This window comes from Alosa pseudoharengus, unplaced genomic scaffold, assembly GCF_046254945.1.
Source record: "Alosa pseudoharengus isolate Yale_2024_CS ecotype anadromous, Long Island Sound unplaced genomic scaffold, YU_APseudo_1.1 YU_APseudo_1.1_scf_13, whole genome shotgun sequence".
Taxonomy (NCBI): Eukaryota; Metazoa; Chordata; class Actinopteri; order Clupeiformes; family Clupeidae; genus Alosa; species Alosa pseudoharengus.
The window spans coordinates 2,829,872-2,850,501 of NW_027468598.1; the positions used below are offsets into that span (position 1 = coordinate 2,829,872).

The 20,630-nt window shown below is 40.3% G+C and overlaps 1 protein-coding gene and 1 long non-coding RNA gene across 2 annotated transcripts in view; one reads left to right on the top strand and one right to left on the bottom strand.

Annotated features, from left to right (window-relative positions):
- Window positions 1-20,630, top strand: part of LOC143121459 (protein furry homolog) — a 522,367-nt gene that overhangs the window by 374,413 nt on the left and 127,324 nt on the right. Inside the window, exons 27-36 of the mRNA XM_076281827.1 lie at window positions 6,214-6,324; window positions 6,491-6,645; window positions 7,424-7,523; window positions 7,600-7,771; window positions 9,377-9,630; window positions 11,712-11,858; window positions 12,409-12,574; window positions 12,741-12,831; window positions 14,338-14,420; window positions 16,515-16,665. Of these exons, the coding sequence (XP_076137942.1) occupies window positions 6,214-6,324; window positions 6,491-6,645; window positions 7,424-7,523; window positions 7,600-7,771; window positions 9,377-9,630; window positions 11,712-11,858; window positions 12,409-12,574; window positions 12,741-12,831; window positions 14,338-14,420; window positions 16,515-16,665 (1,430 nt within the window). The remainder of the gene's footprint in view (window positions 1-6,213; window positions 6,325-6,490; window positions 6,646-7,423; window positions 7,524-7,599; window positions 7,772-9,376; window positions 9,631-11,711; window positions 11,859-12,408; window positions 12,575-12,740; window positions 12,832-14,337; window positions 14,421-16,514; window positions 16,666-20,630) is intronic.
- LOC143121029 (uncharacterized) lies at window positions 4-1,904 on the bottom strand. Its single transcript, XR_012986367.1, has 2 exons — window positions 1,366-1,904; window positions 4-954 (listed from the first exon to the last, which is right to left on the bottom strand). It is a non-coding gene; the product is annotated as an uncharacterized LOC143121029 (long non-coding RNA).

Consider the following 20,630-nt stretch of genomic DNA (forward strand, 5'->3'; position numbering starts at 1 on the left):
GAGAAGTATAAACCATTTTAATTTTATTCAAAAATATTAATGTAACAGAGGTAAAAAAAAGGCATTTGCACAACAGGACCCTGAAGCTACAAATTTGAGCCTGAATTTGAAGCTAGCCTGAGATCTTCAACATTGACAAGCCTGATTCCAAGTTACTTGGGGATGATTGTATCTTATCATCCTCATCCTCGTCATCAAAGTAACCAGTGTAATCCATGTCAACCTGAACACGGTCATCCTGAACAACACAGTCATAAAACAAATTAGTTTGACTCTGTTTGATGTCATCAAAAACCTCATGCATAATTCATAGTATCTCTTTTGTATGTTCCAGCTTGTATGTAGGAAGATTATGGATAATGAAGTCCAGGTCAAATATCTGTGTGCACTGTTCTAAAACTGATCAATGAGTTCATCTCCAAAACCAGTGCAGGCTGTGTCGACTGTGTAAAGTGGTATTTTTTTATGGTCCTGAAGTAAACTACTCCTGTAAGTTTGTAACAGTTCCCTGATCAAAAGTGTGCCCTTAGGTGTGACTATTCTGTGTTTGTGGTGTGATGAAACCTCCCCTTGAAAGTGTTCATATTTGGGGATTAGCTCCCCACAACCTTCAGGTTCACAAGAACAAACAGAATGGCAGTGAGTGCAGCACAGATGTCCTAGATCAACAGATGTGGTGTGTTCCTCAAAATGGCAGTACAAAGCTTTCCGCAGACAACTAGTGACTCCATTAAAGTACCGTCTTAACTGCTGGGTCAAGCTTTGTACTAACATCCCTCACAATCCAGTGTAGGCACTCCAGTGTATGGCCAGGTACTTTAATCAGACCCACTCTGATGTTTGTTCTGTTTGGGCTCAGGGCCAAATTTATTGGATTGTCCATCTGAAGCTGTTTCATAACCCTGGCTCTGGATTCCCGATCAGCAGAAGCGGTCAATGTCAGCACAGGTGTACCTGGAATATATAGCAGTACAAAAAGCAACCAATAAGTAACAGTAAAAATAAGAAATTATGAGTAGTATCATTTAGTACTTTTTAATGACTGTACTGACATCTAAAACAGAATACATCACTTATGAGGGGTACAGTGACTAGCCTACCAATATGGGTATGGTGCTTGAGTACATAAAGCAACACCCAAATGCCCTTCTGCCCTTTTGCAGCCTGACCACTGATAGAAATAAAACAGTAACCTACATTAGAATGTTTTAACAGCTAGTTCGCTACAATCACACTAACGTTATGATTGTACCAAGTCTGAGTTAGCGAACGTACAACGATACCTAGGCTACTATGTTTACAACATGGGATTCATATCACGACATTGGGAGTTATTTACTAAGTCAGACAGTTAGACTCTCTTACCATTTGTAAGTTAGATGAACTTCGTCCACGACGATACCCATTACGTTGGCTTGAAAAACATCGGAGCCTAGCATGTCCCTCCACTTGTTGTTCAGCAGCCAGGATTCCGGGCTTCAAAAAAGGATCTGGCAACGACCGCTGGCTATATCCACCTCGTCGTGCACGCCGAGTTGCATCGCCGTGATGCCCATTTCAGTTGCTTCGGCAAAAAACATCTTTCTTATCAACAAATGCCTTGATCCCGTTACTCTGTTCCTCTTTTAAAATTAATTCGCTGTCGATATCTTCTAGAACAGACCTGATAGCAGAATCTACACATCTCAATTCTCAAGCGGCAGCCATCGTTGTTGTAAACGAATTCAACCCAAGCGCTCTTTGGTGACGTGGTGGATTACGTTACTGTTGAGCATCTGTCCATCATCGTATAAAGCCCGCCCTGACAATTTGATTGGCCCGCCAGTATTTGGGCGAGCATACTCGCGCCACTATTGATCAATGCCAGACCGAACTTCCAGACCTCAAACGTTGTGGGCGGGACTAAGTTCGGAATGGCACCCAGGCTAGCGCCTAGCGGCTGAATTGAGCATTTCGGTTATTTCTTTGAAAATTCATAACTCCTCACAGGAATGGGCTAGAGATTTTTTTTTTGTTGACATCGTCAGAAATTTATTCTCTACAAGTCTGGGCCGGATTAAACCATCTAGCGGGCCGCATCCGGCCCGCGGGCCGTATGTTTGACACCCCTGCTTTAGATCGATTTACCGATGATTGGGGGTGCATACGTTGAGTTGACATCAAAATCATGTCATTCGGATGTGTTTTGAGAAAGTTCGATTGTACCGTTTTCAGTCACAACTCGTAGCCTGGAAGTGAGCGGGGCATTTCAATTGCGCCGCTACAAAACGCTATTTTTATACCTCTTCCACAGTTCCAAACAACATAACACTTACGTGGTAGTGAGTAGAGGGTCCCTAAAGCCAAACCGAAGTATCCCAAGGTCTTTATGTGGTCGAATAGAGAGTCCAGAATGAATTTCATCAAGTCCGTAGGAGTCTTATTGCTGAGTGTGTTGTAACACGCTCTGGAAATTCACAATTTCGTCGCCGTTTAAAAAAAAAAAAAAAACATAGTCCAGTCCATACAACTTCATTTCAATTTCGAAAGAAATACTGGACTATGTTTCTTTTTTTTTAAAAAACGGCGACGAAATTGTGAATTTCCAGAGCGTGTTACATATAAAATATAAAACTGTTGAACACCAACATTAATAAAACGTAATAATTATTGACGCTTCTGACATGGGTGTCAAAACAGGCTAAAGACCCTATCGCACAGCATATTAGACAGAACACATTCATTGACATATGCATAACATAGGCCTACACAACGCAATATTCACAGGCTAGCCTACATTAAATTGATCCACATATCACAAATATAGCCTACAACAAATGCTAACATCATAAACGCAGTGTAGCCTTTAAACTACACTTTCAAAAAGAAGAGAAAGAACGCTCTGAGGAGGCCACTAAAACAGGCACGCAAAGACACAGATGAATAAGTTCATCTACCTCGCTGAAGAGAGCTCTTGTTTGTGGATGGAGCTTACTCAATATCCATGCCACCTTTCACCGTGGTGCACCGAGACTCCCCGATAACACTATGCATCATTTTAAGCTGAAGATTGAGGCGGCCCGTGTTCAGCTCCTTGGGAAACTCACGGTAATATTCAGCTACTTAATATGGCATTGTCGTACCATAAAGCTAGCGTCATAGGATATCTCCCTCAGGTTTGTTTTGTTAATTTGTTTAGTTTTTGTTTAGATTTCCCAGGTCTAATGTAACATTTTTTAGTGCATAATAGAATAATACACAGGGGGACGGAGAGCTTCTTTTTTTTCCTGATGATCATGAGTGGTATGACACATAAATACGCGTGCTTTCCTGGAGGGGGTGCGGCAGCACCCCCACTTCCCACGGCTATGTACTTTACCCAAGCTTACGCGTCTAACTCAAACAATACACATGCCACCATAGCTAATAGCTCCGTCTTGTGTCATTTTTTACATATTTACAAGTCCTAGCCACATAGCAATGGCCCATGTATGAGTGTATGTGTTGTGTGTGTGTGTGTGTGTGTGTGTGTGTGTATGCAATTAACAGCTGATGCATAGAGGACGAGTGCCGACAGGTTACCAGTCATGTGCGGTCATAGCTAGACGTCACACTATTGTACAGAAAAATATAAATAACCCGTCAAGCAGCCAAGTGCAAATTAATTTACGAACCAAAACGTGAGCCATAGTCTAAGCCTCTATTGCTTGTAGCCTTTTAAAAAAGTCAGGTAGTTCCATAAGTAGGCTATTACACTAACTTTGCAAAGTTAACTTGAATGCATACATTTTGAACAAAGTTGTGTAGACTACACCGCGCCAGTTGTAGTCTGCGCGAACAGTTCTTGCACAGGCCACTGTTTTGATTTGCGTAGGGGAGGTGCGGGCTGAAGCCAACCTGACCTGTTTGAAGGAGAGTGGTGCATAGAGACAATGCGTGCTCTATCCTGCGCATATTAGATACTACAATGAAGTAATCTAGGCTAATCTATATTATCAATAAGCAATCACTGCATGCCAACAATAAGTCAATATATTAGAGATATTGTGAGTAACGCAGGCATGGACGTTACAGTTATTCAGTATTAACAAATTACTGAAATTTGAATTGTAATGCGTTACCTTATTTTGTTACCCAATAAAGTAACGGAATTACAGTAACACGTTACTTTGTAACACGTTACTCCCAACACTGCTTGTGAGGTATACCATCACCAGTCATCAGCCATCCGTGTGTTTGGCCCTCATCTCACCTGAAGTCCCATCCCTATGACTTGTCCTATGACAACTCTGCCCGGATTCCTGGCCTGTACAGTCTAGCGACCCACCACTTGCCCTATGACAACTCCTAATCCCACTGGACAATTCCATTTCCTATTTGAACTTTCTGACACTAAATAGGATTCATGCATTATCATACCGGATATGTAACCTCTTGTAACATACACCTCAGGTGGCTTTAAACCATGTTCTATTCTCTACATCTGACTAACTTATGCATTTATCATGTATACAGACCTTACTGTTCTGTAACTGACCCTAGGCAGATGGGTCAGGCCCTTGTGTCGTGGATCTGCTCGAGGTTTCTTCCTATATGTATCTCCAAATATAGGGAGTTTTTCCTCGCCCCTGTTACCCATGGGCCTTCTTTTCTTTTCTCTGATTGTCTAACATTCTGTTAAGAGCCATGAGACATGTGTAATGTTTTGGCACTCTATAAGTGAAATTAAATTGAAATTGAAACCGCGACAACAGCAATCACTATAGTTCGCATTGTCGCAGGCCTAGGCTGCCCCGATGCACAGATAAAACGGTAAAAAAGCCTCTACCCTATGCAACACACGAAACACAACTTCAATAGAGACAAGAAGATAGGCTAGGTCGACAGGACATATCCTACCTCTGTCACGAACACTGTTAGTGTCAGCGGAGTTACTGCCAAATCTTGTAGAAAATAACTAAAAGAAAGCCTAGCATGCATGGACAGTCTTCTTTCAAACCAGATATGCAGCATGAAAAAGTCACGACCGACGAGAGAACAAAAACAAGCAAATAGCTTAAACAGGCAAAACCGCAGTGTCCTTTTGGATGTGTTAATAGAGCTGTAGTTGCACTTAGTTGTTAGCGATTGATCATGTTGCTTTTTCAAATGAAATGCGTTTGTTAGTAGGCCTATGCTAGCCGATTGTCAAAATAGGGAAATTAAACTTTGTGTCCATAAATTTTCAACCCGTATAGCCTACACAAACAATCTTAAATCAACATGAAAGAAAACAAAATGCCTCAGCTTCTAATAAGCACAATATGAAGTAGAGCTGGGACGATTAGTCGACATAGTCAACGTAATCGATTACATAAATTCATCAACGTGAATAATTTGCGTCGACTATTCGCAACGTAGATTTATTAATGAACCTGTGATGATCTAGCCTGCATCCCGATTTAAGCCAAAGATTCTAGAGCGCACTTTGAGAGATGTATCCAGGGTTGTAGCTAAACATATTTGTTGCACGTGCTACAAAAAATCATTCTGTGCGATAGATGATTTACGCTACCAACGTAACACCGGTGCTATACAGTTTTGCCTATGGCTATACATGCGTGAGAATGAGACGCTTGTTTGTTTGTTTGAAGTGCGTGTGTAGGGTACGTGAGAGGAGAATCGATGTGCTTTGATTCCAACTTGGTAGTTATAGCAAAGACCTTTTAGGCAAGTCCCTCCACTCGGCGGCCGTATTGCAACACTTTTTGGGCACTCATCGGGCATCCTATTTGGCAGAAATGCACGTGCGCAAGGCTACACGACACCAACCTTGCTCCAGCGACGAGTTCACAACACATGATTGGCACAATGTCTTTACAACACACCATATGATTGGCTCAATGTATTCATATGTCGACGTTTTGCCGAGGAAGTTGTGGGATAGGCTATCCAAACAATCCTACAACAGCAATGTAGCCTACAAGTGTGCATGACCTTTTATAAGTCCAGTTGCAATTGATGAACTGCCCTGTTTTTAGAGATTTTAAAGTCGTTTTATAACGATGCTACAGATTTTGTGGCTGGTGCTACAAATCTATTCACCTTTTTATATGGTATTTATATATTTATAATTTACATATGGTTTGAAACAACAGATGGAATTAGAATGTATGTCCTCTATTTACTGTCTTAAAGAAAAGTGAGGAGCATAAGAACAGTATAAGAATGAAATATGTGCATTTTTCTTCTCAGGCCATGTCAGCGGTGCTGTGCTGTGGTCCTGTCTTTGACAATGTGGTCCTGTCTCCAGATGGCTACCTCTATAAGTGGCTGGATAACATCTTAGTTTGCCAGGATCTGCAGGTATGCTGCCAGAGATTCATCAAAGTTCACTTTTGCATCTTTAGAAAAGACCCAAATTGTCTATAAGGGCTGGTAGAGTTAAACATATTTATATATTTGTAATAGATGCTGTGAATTATTATTCATATTCATAATCTTATTCCTCCTATTATTACACATGCTGAAGGTTCACCAACTAGGGTGTGAGGTGATCATCTTGCTGCTGGAGCTCAACCCAGAAAATATGAACCTGTTTAACTGGGCTGTGGATCGCTGCTACACAGGCTCCTACCAGCTAGCCTCAGGTTGCTTCAGAGCCATCACAAATGTCTGTGGCAGCAGGTATCTTATTTGTACCCACTCAGTCACCCAAAGTCATCAGGGTTTGATGAAAATTAAATAATGTTCGGAAGAGTTTTGTTATTTTAACTGATATATCCAGTAAATACATTATAATAATTAATGCATGCAGAGAAAAAGACACTCTTTTTATTATTTTATTGAAATAAAATTGACAGTTAAATTCCATAAAGAAAGTCACTGATAAAAGACTCCTTGCTTCTTATGTTCAGTTCAGATTTTTTTTTTTATTCACCCTCATTAGATTAAGAATATATATGTTCAGCATCTAGTCATAATCGTGGTTACTGCCCACAGATTGGTGGATAAAACCCCAACATGGGGGAAAGTGTTCGATCCGATTGAATGTAACCTAATGGAGGTGCACCTGTGTGAGTGCAGAAAACACCTTAACAAGATAAAATATTTTAGCAGATCAATAAACGGCACAAGAAAAGTTGGAAATTGTTTGAATTGAAATTGAGGGGGAATGAGGTTGATGGCATACATTGGACAGTTAGGTAAACGTAATTCATTGAAACCATTGTGTTTTGAAACTGAACCCCATCTGAATTTAAAACGAATGTGTAATGTGTTACTGCTAGCGATTTCCCCCATTGACTCAATGGTGTGCTGTTAACATGCCTTCCCCCTCAAGGGGGCGGTAACCTTTATTTTTAATGGATCTATGTATGTCACTTACAAGTTTTGTACTTGATCTCAACCTGCAAAGCCTATACTCAGGCCCTGATCTCTGGGTTTTGTTCTTATTTCAATGCAGGAACTACCCTTGTGACTTAGTGACATTACTGAATTTGGTCCTTTTCAAAGCCTCTGACACCAATAGAGAAATGTATGAGATTTCAATGCAACTAATGCAGGTGAGAAATAGCAAATCTGATCATCCACCAAAATAAGGTATTAGTGACACTGAAGATCACTTGTCCTGTTCAACAGAGCGTGGAAGGAAAACTTCTGTCCTACTCAAAGAAGTCAGCCGAGCAGAAGCCCAGCAGTATCCTGTATGAAACCCATCGGCCCTTACCCCCCCTCTACAGCATCTCTCTTCCCCAGCTGTCTGGCCAGCTGGCAAGGATGTACCCGGAGCTTACATTGCCGATATTTTCAGGTAACCTGCGCAACTGTCACCATCTCAGTAACACACTTAGTAGAAGGATGATTCTAAGGGCCCAGCACTGACAGGCTAGCCTGGGAATATCCATATGAACATTAAGCAAATGTGGGATTTGCCTATGCAGGTCCGTCTGGCAGAGAGGCCATCACAATCAGAATCAGCTTTATTGGCCAGGTTTGCGTAAATAAACTAGGAATTTGACTCGGGTTAATCTTTGCTCTCAAAGTACAACACTCACTTAACATATAAAGAATAAAAACAGTAAGTAAGGTCAGTAGGAAATATAGAAAATACTGTAATAGAAATATATATAAAAAACAGTAACATTATAATATTAGTAAGGATAAGTGTATGTGCAGGAGGAACACCTCAACAGGCACAGGCAAGATACAATAAACAATATAACAAATACAATAACAATTGAAGAGAGGGAAGGAATACTGCAATATCAGTATAGTCTTTTTATATATAGATTTTTTTTTTCAGTATAGATTTTTTTTTCAGATCTTGTGCATCCTCACGTTGGAGTCCCCCGAGTTCATGTACAAATTTTTTTTGATACGTGACAGCGTTCCTGAAATATGAACTACTTCCTGTTTGGTGGCTCTGTCGCCAATTTCGTTTGGCTGTGACAGGCAAACGCTTCCGAAAATCAAAAATCCTTTTAGTAACTTTTGTGAGGCTTGGTCCAAGGATCATGTATGTCCAGTTTCGATAAGTTCAGACTAAATTTGTGACCTGTGATAATTTAGTTTCGCTTTCTGTTCAATTCAATATGACAGAACAATGACATGGAGCTGTGACATCATCTCCGTGAGCAACTTACACCGGTACTAACCGGACGCTTTAAAGATGTAACGATGTCTCTGTCTCAAAGGGCCTAGGCGCAGGAGCTGGCCAAAAATTAGGGAGACGGGAATAATAAGAAAACTTAAGAGGAACAATTAGTGTGCTGCTTTCAGCAAGCACACTTAATCACTAATCCGGCATGGACGTGTATTTCTTTGGAACTGAGTAAAACAACTGCTTTTAAAACCCTTGTTTACAAGATTGCTACACTTCGGAAACGATTTGGTAAGAGTTTAAGGCACCAATTTATGTTTAAGTTCACAGCTAGGTACGCCCCTGCTGAAAGTCGTAAGTCAATGAACCTTCTCCAAACCCACTCTCAATTGTGAAGGGCCTGGTGTCAACGAGGCTACTGACAGGCAGCCCCCAGAGAAGAGTTAGATGTTATCATCAAGTAGGCTAAATAATGTAGTCAAAATTATAACTTTGTGCATGTTATTAACAAAATGTGTTATAAAGCAAATAAATCCATGGTTGATTGTTGGCAAAATGATCATGTTAGGTTTTATATTTTACCCCTATATGGTTTAGTATTGCATATATAGATAACATATATACTTCATATATACTGTCTCATGTAGCATTTAGGGGGGCCCAAAATGATTTTCTTTCATAGAGCCCAAATTTTCTAGCAACACCGCTGCTCATAGACGCCTGTCTTTGCCAAATATCGCCTCACTGGGATGTTTTCTGTCCCTCACATAATTTAATTGAGATCCTCTGTGGTGAGTAAAAGCCTCTCTCCCACAGAGATATGTCAGAGGTTTCCCACCACCCAATCTAGTGGGCGACAGATGATGCTCACCTACCTCCTTCCCTGGCTGCGCAACATTGAGTTGATGGACAGCAGCCTGCGTCCCCCCCTCTTTAGTCCCAGTTCACCAGAGGTGGAGGTCAGCAGCCAGCCCAGCCCCACACTCACCGACCACCTGCAGGGCTCTGGCTGGGGCTCACTACTGGCTACCAATCTGGTGCTCAACAACCTAATGTTCATGACAGCCAAGGTAATGAACCAGGAAACGTGCATATCTTATGCTTATGCTTAATTTCAACATCTCAGATCAATCATATTTCTTGCTATGTACTATTTTGATTGTATGGGTGATTCAACAACTATGGTACTTTTCTTGTCCCTGGAAGAAATAAGAAAAACTACAAAATAATCTCTTCTTTTTACACTTCTTCCAAGGCAACAACATCAACAACTTCTTATTATTATTCCGCTTACCACTTTTTCCGTACGCAATTTCTCTTGAACAGTTTAACTTAGAGACTTTGTTCAAACTTTGTAACGTAGGTCTTCAAACGGACCAAGCTGCTATGTCTTTTCAACTTTGAAACTTTTCTTAACTTAACATTGCCGATTATGACATCATAATACGGCCATTAAGCAATTAGAATCCTATGGCAGGTGTTCAGGCCACCTGCAGCCTCAGGCTTTAAGCATACAATATGGGTCAATTAAGACTACACATCCTATTCAACTGTTTCCTCATGGAAAAGACAGTTTGTGATGGAAATGGCATTACCCACACTAAATAACAATTTAGCTGCCTGGATACACTGGCGACTATGCCACTCCGTCCGGCATCTTTTGTCATTTGGAGTGCTTTGGGTTGCACTCTGTGCGTAGAAAATGTGCTATATAAATAAAAGTTACTTACTTACCTACTTACTTATCACAAAAAAACACACTATAAATCAAACATTTTAAGCTCAGTTGAACTAACTAGTGTTAGCAGTTGTAGCTAGCTCAGCCGGGCGGCTAGAAAGCTATACTATGGGGGCAGATTGTAGACTGTGTTTGTGCCTCTTAACAGGCTCAAAAATTTAATTGCAAGTGCTTTGCAACATGAGCAGGATCCTTACAAGACACCACTATGAGCTTTGTAGCATTTTTTATTTTATTTTTTTCTTCCGGATTTTTTCTTCAGTAATTTTGTGTCAGCGATTCCTGGGCCACTGAAACACCAGGGTGCACAAAACGTATTGGGCATGTAGTCCCACAAGGATGACACGAACCATTGTTTTCATTTTGATCTGTCGCAATCTGTTTTGAAGTGTGGGATCATATGACACCCTCTGAATGCATGTGGAATTCCATTCATGGGGGACCATACAATAAATTAATATATGTGTACATTTTGTGACTGTACACTATGCATGCACACACACACACACATACTCATGAACACTCGCAAACAGACATGTAGGCATACGTATGCATGCACGCACATGCACACACACAGGCAGGCGCAGCACACAGACTCACACACACACACAAGCACGCACACAAGCACACTCATGCACACACACAAACATGTACAAGCACGCATGCACAAACACACCCACACGCACTCAAACACACCCACACACACAAATACGCACACACACACAGAAGCACACATATACACAAAAGCAAACGCACATATACACACACTCATTTACATACACAAAAGTTGCAAGAGTAGGGGATGGAGACAAATTGACAAGTGTGATTTATTTTTGCGGGGAGAATGTTCAAGACTGAGCAGCGGTCATATTGTGTACCGCTTCGCGGTACATCTATTTTTTTTTATTATTATTTTTTTTTTTTTTCTGAAAATTTCCACATAAACAACTACCATAGTTGGAGAATTGCCCTTATTACTGTGCTTCATGAGAAGGTTTATCTGAACAATAAGGTACAATGTTCTCGCTGTTCAAAATTCACTGTAACCTACGGCTTTGCGGGGCTTATTACTTTTCTAACAGTTCTAGCTACTAGATTAACCCGACAAGGTTTCATAAAGTAAATACATAGGAATGTAGTTCATCAGCAACAATGTTGGACACAGATGCAGCAACTGATTTTTGTTTTGCGCAGTAACACTAATTGAATGTGGTTGCAGGTATACAGTATTTTGTGTTTTACAACAGTTTAAAGCATGGATCAGTTAATCAAAGACTGGAACTATCTGTTTTAGAATGCACAGTATGAAATAACAATTGTTATTGTTACAGTGTATGTGTTAAGGGCCAGTAGAAATAAAAAAAAATGCCCTCCTAGAATGCACCTTTAACCTGTCCTCACCCTCTCTGCCAGTATGGGGACGATATGCCCGGCCCAGAGATGGAGAATGTATGGAGTGCCCTTATCTGCCATGACAAATGGACCAACAATCTGAAAACCACTCTGCAGTTCCTCATCAGCCTATGTGGTGTCAGCAGCAACACCGCACTCTTACATTATGTGAGTCTCCTATGTAGCCAGAAACTAGTTTGATCTAATCAGTCCAATTTCTGCTCGGTGCAACCCATAAAGGCAGTCATTGATACTTCATGACACCTCACTGTTCTATCATTCTAGATAGATGTAGAGGAGATGTGGACATGACTCAATAACATACAGTTGGTTATTTGTGCACAGTAACATTGTGAAAGTGGTATAGATGCATGTTAAAGTACTGTTAACAAAGTACCATGTAAGTGAGCGTAATGATAAAGTGTTGGCGTCGAGTCTTCCTGAGCCTTCTGGTCTGGTAGTGAAAGAGTCCTGAAAGATGTGAGAACGGTAAAAAATCAGTGGTTAGGGTGGGAGGCGATGTTTGATGATGTTTCTTTTGATAAATGGTCTTGGTAACCGGGTGCCAGTGTTCCGTCGAACCAGCTGCCACCTCTGTATCTGCGGCCACCATTCTCCCACTGGACTTACATATTTTGACCCATAGTTACATGAACACAAATGAAGGATCAATTTAGTCCTTTATTTTTTATGTATTTTCATTGTTTTTGAAAAACAGATTAAGAAGGTGGTGATCTACCTGTGTCGGAACACCACTCAGACGATGGAGGACCTGCTGTTTGAGCTTCAGCAGACAGACCCTGTCAATCCTGTGGTAATCCACTGTGACAACCCTCCCTTCTACCAGTTTGCTGCAACCAGCAACATCCCCACTGCCACCTCAGGTGAGCACTCCCACATAAACATGGTGGTTTCACTGCCTGCATATGTCAGGCATTGTTGAAATAAGGATTCAGTAGTATGTAGGACATGAATGGTGGTGTATGTGAGATGCTTGTTTTACCTTATTGATTCAGTGCTACTGTATTGTGATGTTTGACCATGGTTTAGGCACCACATCTAGTAGTAACACAGTGCTGGCAGGACAGGAGAGCTTCCCCGATACAGATGAGGCAAAAGCAGCCAACGAGCACGAGGACAGGTGGGCTCTTCTCTCAACACTGGATTCTGCATTCACCACAGTATCACATAGCCAAGTGTTTATTACTGTCAAAACACATGCAGTGGCGGATTTAGCAAATTGGGGGCCCAAGGCGAAGGTATGTATGGGGCCCCCCCATCCAATCTTTAAAAGAGAACGAACAAAATGAAGATGGAAAGCAGAGAACACACAAGCACTGTAGCACTACACAAACTAATCACGATAGCCCAGAGAACCCTACCCCCGCCCCCCCCCACCACCACCACCTAAAAAACCCCGGTGATGGCCCTTTAATTCCCCTTTATGCCTGTTTGTTTTTCTCCTACTCATATTATAGGCAACTTCTTGAAATATAATTGTTTTAATACTTATATACAGTATTAATTAATACACTTTACATTTCTGTATACTATCTTGTCATAGCCTACACCAGAACGAGCACCAGAACGAGCATCAGGTGGCTGAAATGCAGTCATTTCTAACCCATTCCCAACTGCTGCATCTGCTTTGTACAGCTTGACATCTGATTATAACTTCACCATAGGGTAGCCTACACAATTTAACCGGCAATGGCTATATTTTGGATATAGGCTATAGGCTTAAATGTCACTCGGACAGACCGAGAGAATTGTTTTTTTACTCCAGCCGACAGTCTGTCCTGCATTGACAACATGCTGCATAGCCTAAACGAATGTTATAGGTTTTAGGTTTTCTACTTTTTTTTACTTGTATGCTCGATTTCAAACTATCTACTTTGTGAATTAAGTTGTAGCCTACTTTCCTTTTATGTGCTTGTTGAATGATGCTGGCAAGCGTGTCACTGTTTTCCCTGTCATCATATCATTGCTCTCGTCTCGTTGATGCTGCACCTTCCAGTGAAGTTTTCTGAGCTGTTAGATTTATAGAACATCTTCTTCCGTGTAATGACACGGGCTGATAACACATAAGCCAGTCGTAACTTTTCGTGGGGCAACGCTTTGGGCGAATTCGCGATGTAGGCCTAATTCACTAACGAAGGGGGATATTTTCTGACGTTTCAACAACGAAACAGAGTTTGCCATCGTTGCAAGAAGTAAGAAAATTTGTCGCTAGTCGCTAGATGGCATTTTCTCTTGCAGGGATGGCCAAAAGTCACTTAATCTAGCGACAAAGTAAATTGGCAACACTTTCCCAGACGTCCTTTGTGTTTATCTTTCGCGCAACGCACGTTACAGACTAGTCCATTTCATATACATACATGTAACATGAACTGGACATTTTAACTACTATGTCAATGTTTTACCGTATTTCTTAAGAATATTATTAGAATTTACCATACTTTTGAAGCGTTCATGATGACAAGGGGTTTTTATTTATTTTTTTTAGGTTGGTTGGGGGCCCCCCTACTAAGACTACTGGTATGGGGCCCCAAGCAGCCGCCTACCTATGCCTCTATGTTAAGACCGCCCCTGAACACATGCCCTAAAGTGTGTGATATGTGTTTTTTCTGTTTGTATGCGTCTTTAGAGTCGCCAAAACTATGCGAGTCCACAATCGTCTGGAATTTCGCAACAGCAACAGTTCAGGTGGCTCCTATGATGAGGAGAAGAGTGAGTATGTCACGCTTAGTCTCTGGCTTCTAGCGTTCTCAGAACCAGTACAAGAATTGGCAGCTATTGATAGTGTGCCAGAGGAATTTTCTCACAGATGAAAAGAGACATCTCCTTATCTCTGATCTTCTCTTTTGATCTCTTCTCCTAACTTCTCCTGATCTGCTGTCCTGACCACCTTTCTTGAGCTTCTCTATACTCTTACTGTAAGTCCTCCATGATGACCTCTCTTTGCCTCTTTCTTTCTGGTCTACTAAAGCCACAGATTATTTGTCTTTTACGCATATAAGTTGAGTGAGGAACAACAAACATCTAAGCAGCTACCTCTGTTATGATTGTTTATTATTGCTTTTTCCCCTCATTTTCATTGTTTATTTCATTGGGCTATTGATTGAATTGACATTGTTGTTTATTATTGCTATTCTCCTTACTATAGTCTGACCAACATTTTAATCTGTTCCCTGTTAAATTTAAATATTATATTGTTTTGTATATGTATGTTGCTTTGGACAAAAGTGTCCGCCAAATCCCATAACCATAACCATAACCTCTGACTGAGAGCAGAACGAACGACATAGAAACAGTCTAGCAAACGTTCTGTGCCTGGCTCTAGTTCAGGGGTGTCAAACATACGGCCCGCGGGCCGGATGCGGCCCGCTAGATGGTTTAATCCGGCCCAGACTTGTAGAGAATACATTTCTGACGATGTCAACAACAACAAAAAATCTCTAGCCCATTCCTGTGAGGAGTTATGAATTTTCAAAGAAATAACCGAAATGCTCAATTCAGCCGCTAGGCGCAGCCAAAAAACAAAAAAAAAGTTCGGAGTTGACTGGTCCTGTGCTGTCAGTTTGGCTACATTGTCGGGAGAAAAGCAGGCGTTGCGACAAAATTCAGAGACAAAGTGCAGCCTGCAAACGGAGGACAAGATGTTTGGGTATTTTATTGTATTTTGCACCAGGAAGTGTTGTGTTGTAAAACACTAAACTTGGATCATGTTAAAGTGTGGTTGTGCAAACTGTAAATTTAATCAGGTCGCGAGGTCTGACTCACCGTCAGTTTGACTGTTTTCTTAGTGATAATGGCATTCTGTCTGGCTTACCATACCACGCTGTAGTACGGTGGTTAAGCCGAGGTGCAGTACTCAAGCGTTTCTTTGAACTACGAGAGGAAATTGGACAGTTCTTGGAGAAAAAAGGCAGACCAGTAGCAATTTAAATGCCCGGAATGGGTGCAGGATCTGGCCTTTATGGTGGATAGCCTATTACACAGCACCGCCACCTAGCCTACAAAATTATTTGATCTGATGTAACCTAATCGTATCAGTTGATCGTATTGCTCATGCACTGCTAACTTATGTTTGTTAAATTCATTTTATTTTTCATACATTTGCACATTTACATTTTTAAGGCAGGATGTTAACTTTCTTTATAGCTCCCACTTGAGTTTAGTGTGGTGAGTTGGTTCAGGTGGTCAGATGTAAAAATGTAGGCCTATCCACTCAACTATAAAAATAAACCAGTTGTTTATGAGAGTGAAATGCATTTTATTTGAATTTCATTGGCCTCTCTGAATAAATGTGTAATAATCTAATATAGCCTATCCCTTGTGATTATGTAGGCTACAAATGTAGGCTGTAAAGCATAGCCTACTGAAAAAAAACTAAGCTGGAGATTTGGAGTTGTCAAAGGATGTTTTGCAATTATTTCACTGGTCTGGCCCACTTGAGATCAGATGGGCTGTATGTGGCCCCTGAACCAAAATGAGTTTGACACCCCTGCTCTAGTTGTTGCAGTCCAAAGCCTGAGCAGTGATGTCTTTCAGTGTGTTTTCCTGTCCCCCTCCAAGAAGATATGTGTGTGCATTCATCTCCTGTATATGGATCAGAATATGTGTGTTTATTAGTATCCATACATGTCTGTGTGTCCACATCCATAGATTCTCTATAGATTGTCCATATAGATTGTCCATAGATATCCATATCCGTAGATTTACTCTGTTGGGATGCTCAGGGTCCAATTGGCGAGGATGTGTCACACATTCATGTTGCCTATTTAATAACAGGTGGTATGACCTAGCTTTTCTCACTCACAGATGAACCTTTGCTGCCCTTCACTGACTGGCTACTGAGTGTCCTGGAGATCAATCATCCACTGCCTTTGCCCATGCCTGTAAATGGAGGGTGCTGGTCACCGCTTGTGGACTATCTGCCTGAAACCATCACCCCCAAAGGACCACTGCACAGGTGGATCAGAACACATCCCAGCACTCCTCCATACTCCCTTTAACCATGTACATGTTCAAATAATCTGCTATCACTATACCACAAGTAATTAAGTACCGGTATTATTATTAGTAGTAGAAGTAGTAGTAGTAGTACCAGTCGTAGTAGTAGTACTATTATTATTATAGGGCGAAGGGCGGAGTAGGACGGCTCAACAAACTGATAAGTTGGTCGTGAAGTTGGACACTCAGTCTCCTTAGGCAGATTTATTACAGTGCATGAAAATGCACTGTTCTGTTATCCGAAGTCTTCTTATACTGTTCTTCCTAGGCAACTTATTACAGTGCATGAAAATGCACTGTACTGTTCTTCCTAGGCAACAACAACTTCTTATTACAGTGCATGAAAATGCACTGTACTGTTCTTCCAAGGCAACAACAACAACAACAACTTCTTATTATTATTCCGCTTACCACTTTTTCCGTACGCAATTTCTCTTGAACAGTTTAACTTAGAAACTTACTTAGCACTACTATAAAACATTAGCTAAGTAGCATGTTAGCATAGTTAAAAATCTTAGCATAACTGCTAGCAAACATTAGAGCCATTCCAACTTTCAGTTATCGTCAAATATCTACCTATACACAGCCATTAAACTATTTGAATATCAACATTCATTAAACTGCTAGGAAACGTTAGCTAAGTACCATGGTTAGCAGGTTAGCATTGCTAGCACTGCTATAAAACATTAGCTACGTAGCATGGTTAGCATAGTTAAAAATCTTAGCATAACTGCTAGCAAACATTAGAGCCATTCCAACTTTCAGTTATCGTCAAATATCTACCTATACACAGCCATTAAACTATTTGAATATCAACATTCATTCAACTTCCAGTCTGTCAACAACTTTTAAACTATTTACCTTCAACTTTTAAATGGTCTACTTTTAAACTATCATTAAACTATCTATTAAACTAGCTGTCTATCAACAACTTTTAAACTATCTAGTGTCTATCAACAACTTTTAAACTATCTACATTCAGCTTTTAAACAGTCTAATTTTAAACTATCAACTTTTATTAAGCTATGCAACCACCATGTCTATCCTAGCATCACCGTAGTAACCATCTCTGTATTATCTGTTTTAACTATACATGATATTTTACATCACAACTTCATTTTCATGCACTGGTAATTCCTTGGAATTGCATTTCTAGTTACAGTGCATGAAAATGCACTGTACTGTTCTTCCTAGGCAACTTCTTCTTATTATTACAGTGCATGAAAATGCACTGTACTGTTCTTCCTAGGCAACTTCTTCTTCTTATTATTCCGCTTACCACTTTTTCTAGACGCAATTTCTCTTGAACAGTTTAACTTAGAAACTTCATTCAAACTTTGTAACGTAGGTCTTCAAACAGATCGGGTTGCTATATCTTTTCAACTTTGAAACTTTTATACTTTTTAAACTATTAAAGAAAAACTTTTTAAAAATCCCCATAGACTTAACATTGCCGATTATGACATCATAATACGGCCATTAAGCAATTAGAATCCTATGGCAGGTGTTCAGGCCACCTGCAGCCTCAGGCTTTAAGCATACAATCTGGGTCAATTAAGACTACACATCCTATTCAACTGTTTCCTCTGCCCAAAACTGTTTCAAAATAAAAGTCCTCACTACAATTATCCACTGTTAAACAATGTAACCCATTAACCCTTAGAACCCGATTGACGCAAAGTGCGTCAAAAAACACACCGTTTCTTCTCTGTTACATTGCCCTGCGACTGTTCATTGCAACGAGATAAAACCTTTATTGCATGACAGAGAAGAAGTGGGGCTTTCCAAAGAGACTACGCACGTGTCTGTACGATCAAGTATGAAAATTTAAAAAAATCATGAAATTAAAACAAATTGCATCATATTTACAGTCTATACTTCTCTGCATTCACCTGCGCACCCATTACTCTTGTTTGAATTACTCGCGAACCCGTGATCGCATAGATATGGCAAGCATATCAGATGAAAGAGGAGAAACAGGGCTATCCATTGGTACCATGGATATCGATCTTTCTGGCTTATAAAAACAGACGAAGTGACTGCAAAATATTAACGTCATGTACACAAACCAAGCTGCACACCCATTACTCTCGGAGTAATTACTCGTGGACCCGTGATCGGATATATATGCCACGGATGTTAGATGAAAGAGGAGACACAGAGCTATCATTTGATACCAAATACATCCTTCTGGGTTATAAAACAGACGAAGTGACAGCAAAACAATAACTTCATATAGCTGGACTTACCCCACGTTTTTGTCTGTTTTTGTGGCAAAGCATGTTTATAATCCAACGCTATCGTGTGTTTCTCTATGGCAAAACATGTTCATAATCCGGTTTTGAGATCCTAGCAAATTCCTGCATGGCATCCAATTCAAGGCTCACATTGCATCCCAATTTGTTCAACAAAGAAACACCTTTTTTGCCTTTACTTTGTTCATGGCAATGCAGTAAAAACCTGAGAATCATCATGTGTGCATACACCATAGTCACACATGCTAAAGGGCAAACTTGGGTCAAGTCAGGTCAGATCAGTTCGTGTCACAGATATGGAGCGCAGAATGGTCATTTTTCATCACTAAATAAAAAATGGCATTTATTTCCGTAAATCACACACCACATATTTCTGTAAATTGCACAGCCCCAGAGTATCCCTCCAACATGGCAATTATATTGCCCGTTTCAGGACAGTCTGCCCTACACACACATGAAATGCATGTAGAGCTATGAGCTTTACATTCAACTTTTAAACTATCATTAAACTATCTATCTATTAAACTAGCTGTCTATCAACAACTTTTAAACTATCTACATTCAACTTTTAAACGTTTAAACTATATACATTCACTAGCTGTCTATCAACAACTTTTAACTTGTCATCAACTATGTCAACACTTTTCATCAACTATGACTCCTACCCACTGTAGCTAGTTAGCATGGTTAACAAAGTTAGCATGTTAGCATTGCTAACATTGCTAGGTTAGCTAAGTCACATGGTTAGCATAGTTAGCATGCTAGCATGTTAGCATGCTAGTTAGCATTTTTAGCAAAACTGCTAAAAATTATTAGCTAGGTTAGCTAAGTAATATGGCTAACATAGTTAGCATGCTAGCATGTTAGCATGCTAGCTAGCATAGTTAGCATAACTACTAAAAATGATTAGCTAAGTAACATGGTTAGCATAGTTAGCATGCTAGTTAGCATTTTTAGCAAAACTGCTAAAAATGATTAGCTAAGTTAGCTAAGTAACATGGTTAACATAGTTAGCATGTTAGCATGTTAACATTCTAGTTAGCATTTTTAGCAAAACTACTAAAAATGATTAGCTAGGTTAGCTAAGTAACATGGTTAGCATAGTTAGCATGTTACCATGCTAGTTAACATTTTTAGCAAAAATGCTAAAAATGATTAGCTAGGTTAGCCCTTACGAGCCCGACCGTTCTAATTTCGTTACAAAAGTAACGATGGCCAATCGTCTAATATCTCAGCTGTCCAATGACTGATTTTATTTCTGAAATCTTCCCCGTAATGCTGACAACATAAGCTTCAATTTGATATGATTGGTTAAGGGGTTTATGGCGCGAAATGTTTTGGATACTTGAAGATGAGTCTTGAAAAAATATTTTCACTTGAGTCGGTGCATTTGACGTGGACAGCCGGATGCCACCTGCACTTAAGTTGGAGTTTACCTCGACTGGAAACCACACAGCTGGATAAACTGAGGTAATATTGTTTTTACATCAGTTCTAGTTATGGTTTATCTTAATTTGAAGTCCTTAAATCATGTTATTTGACAGTAATATGTTTTCTCATCAGCGTCAACATTATGGCTTAGCGGGGGGCTAGTGCATCGTCACGTAACTTTAGCTAACTGTATAATTCTGAACTGCTTGCAATATTATCGTTTGCTTTTGATGTCAGT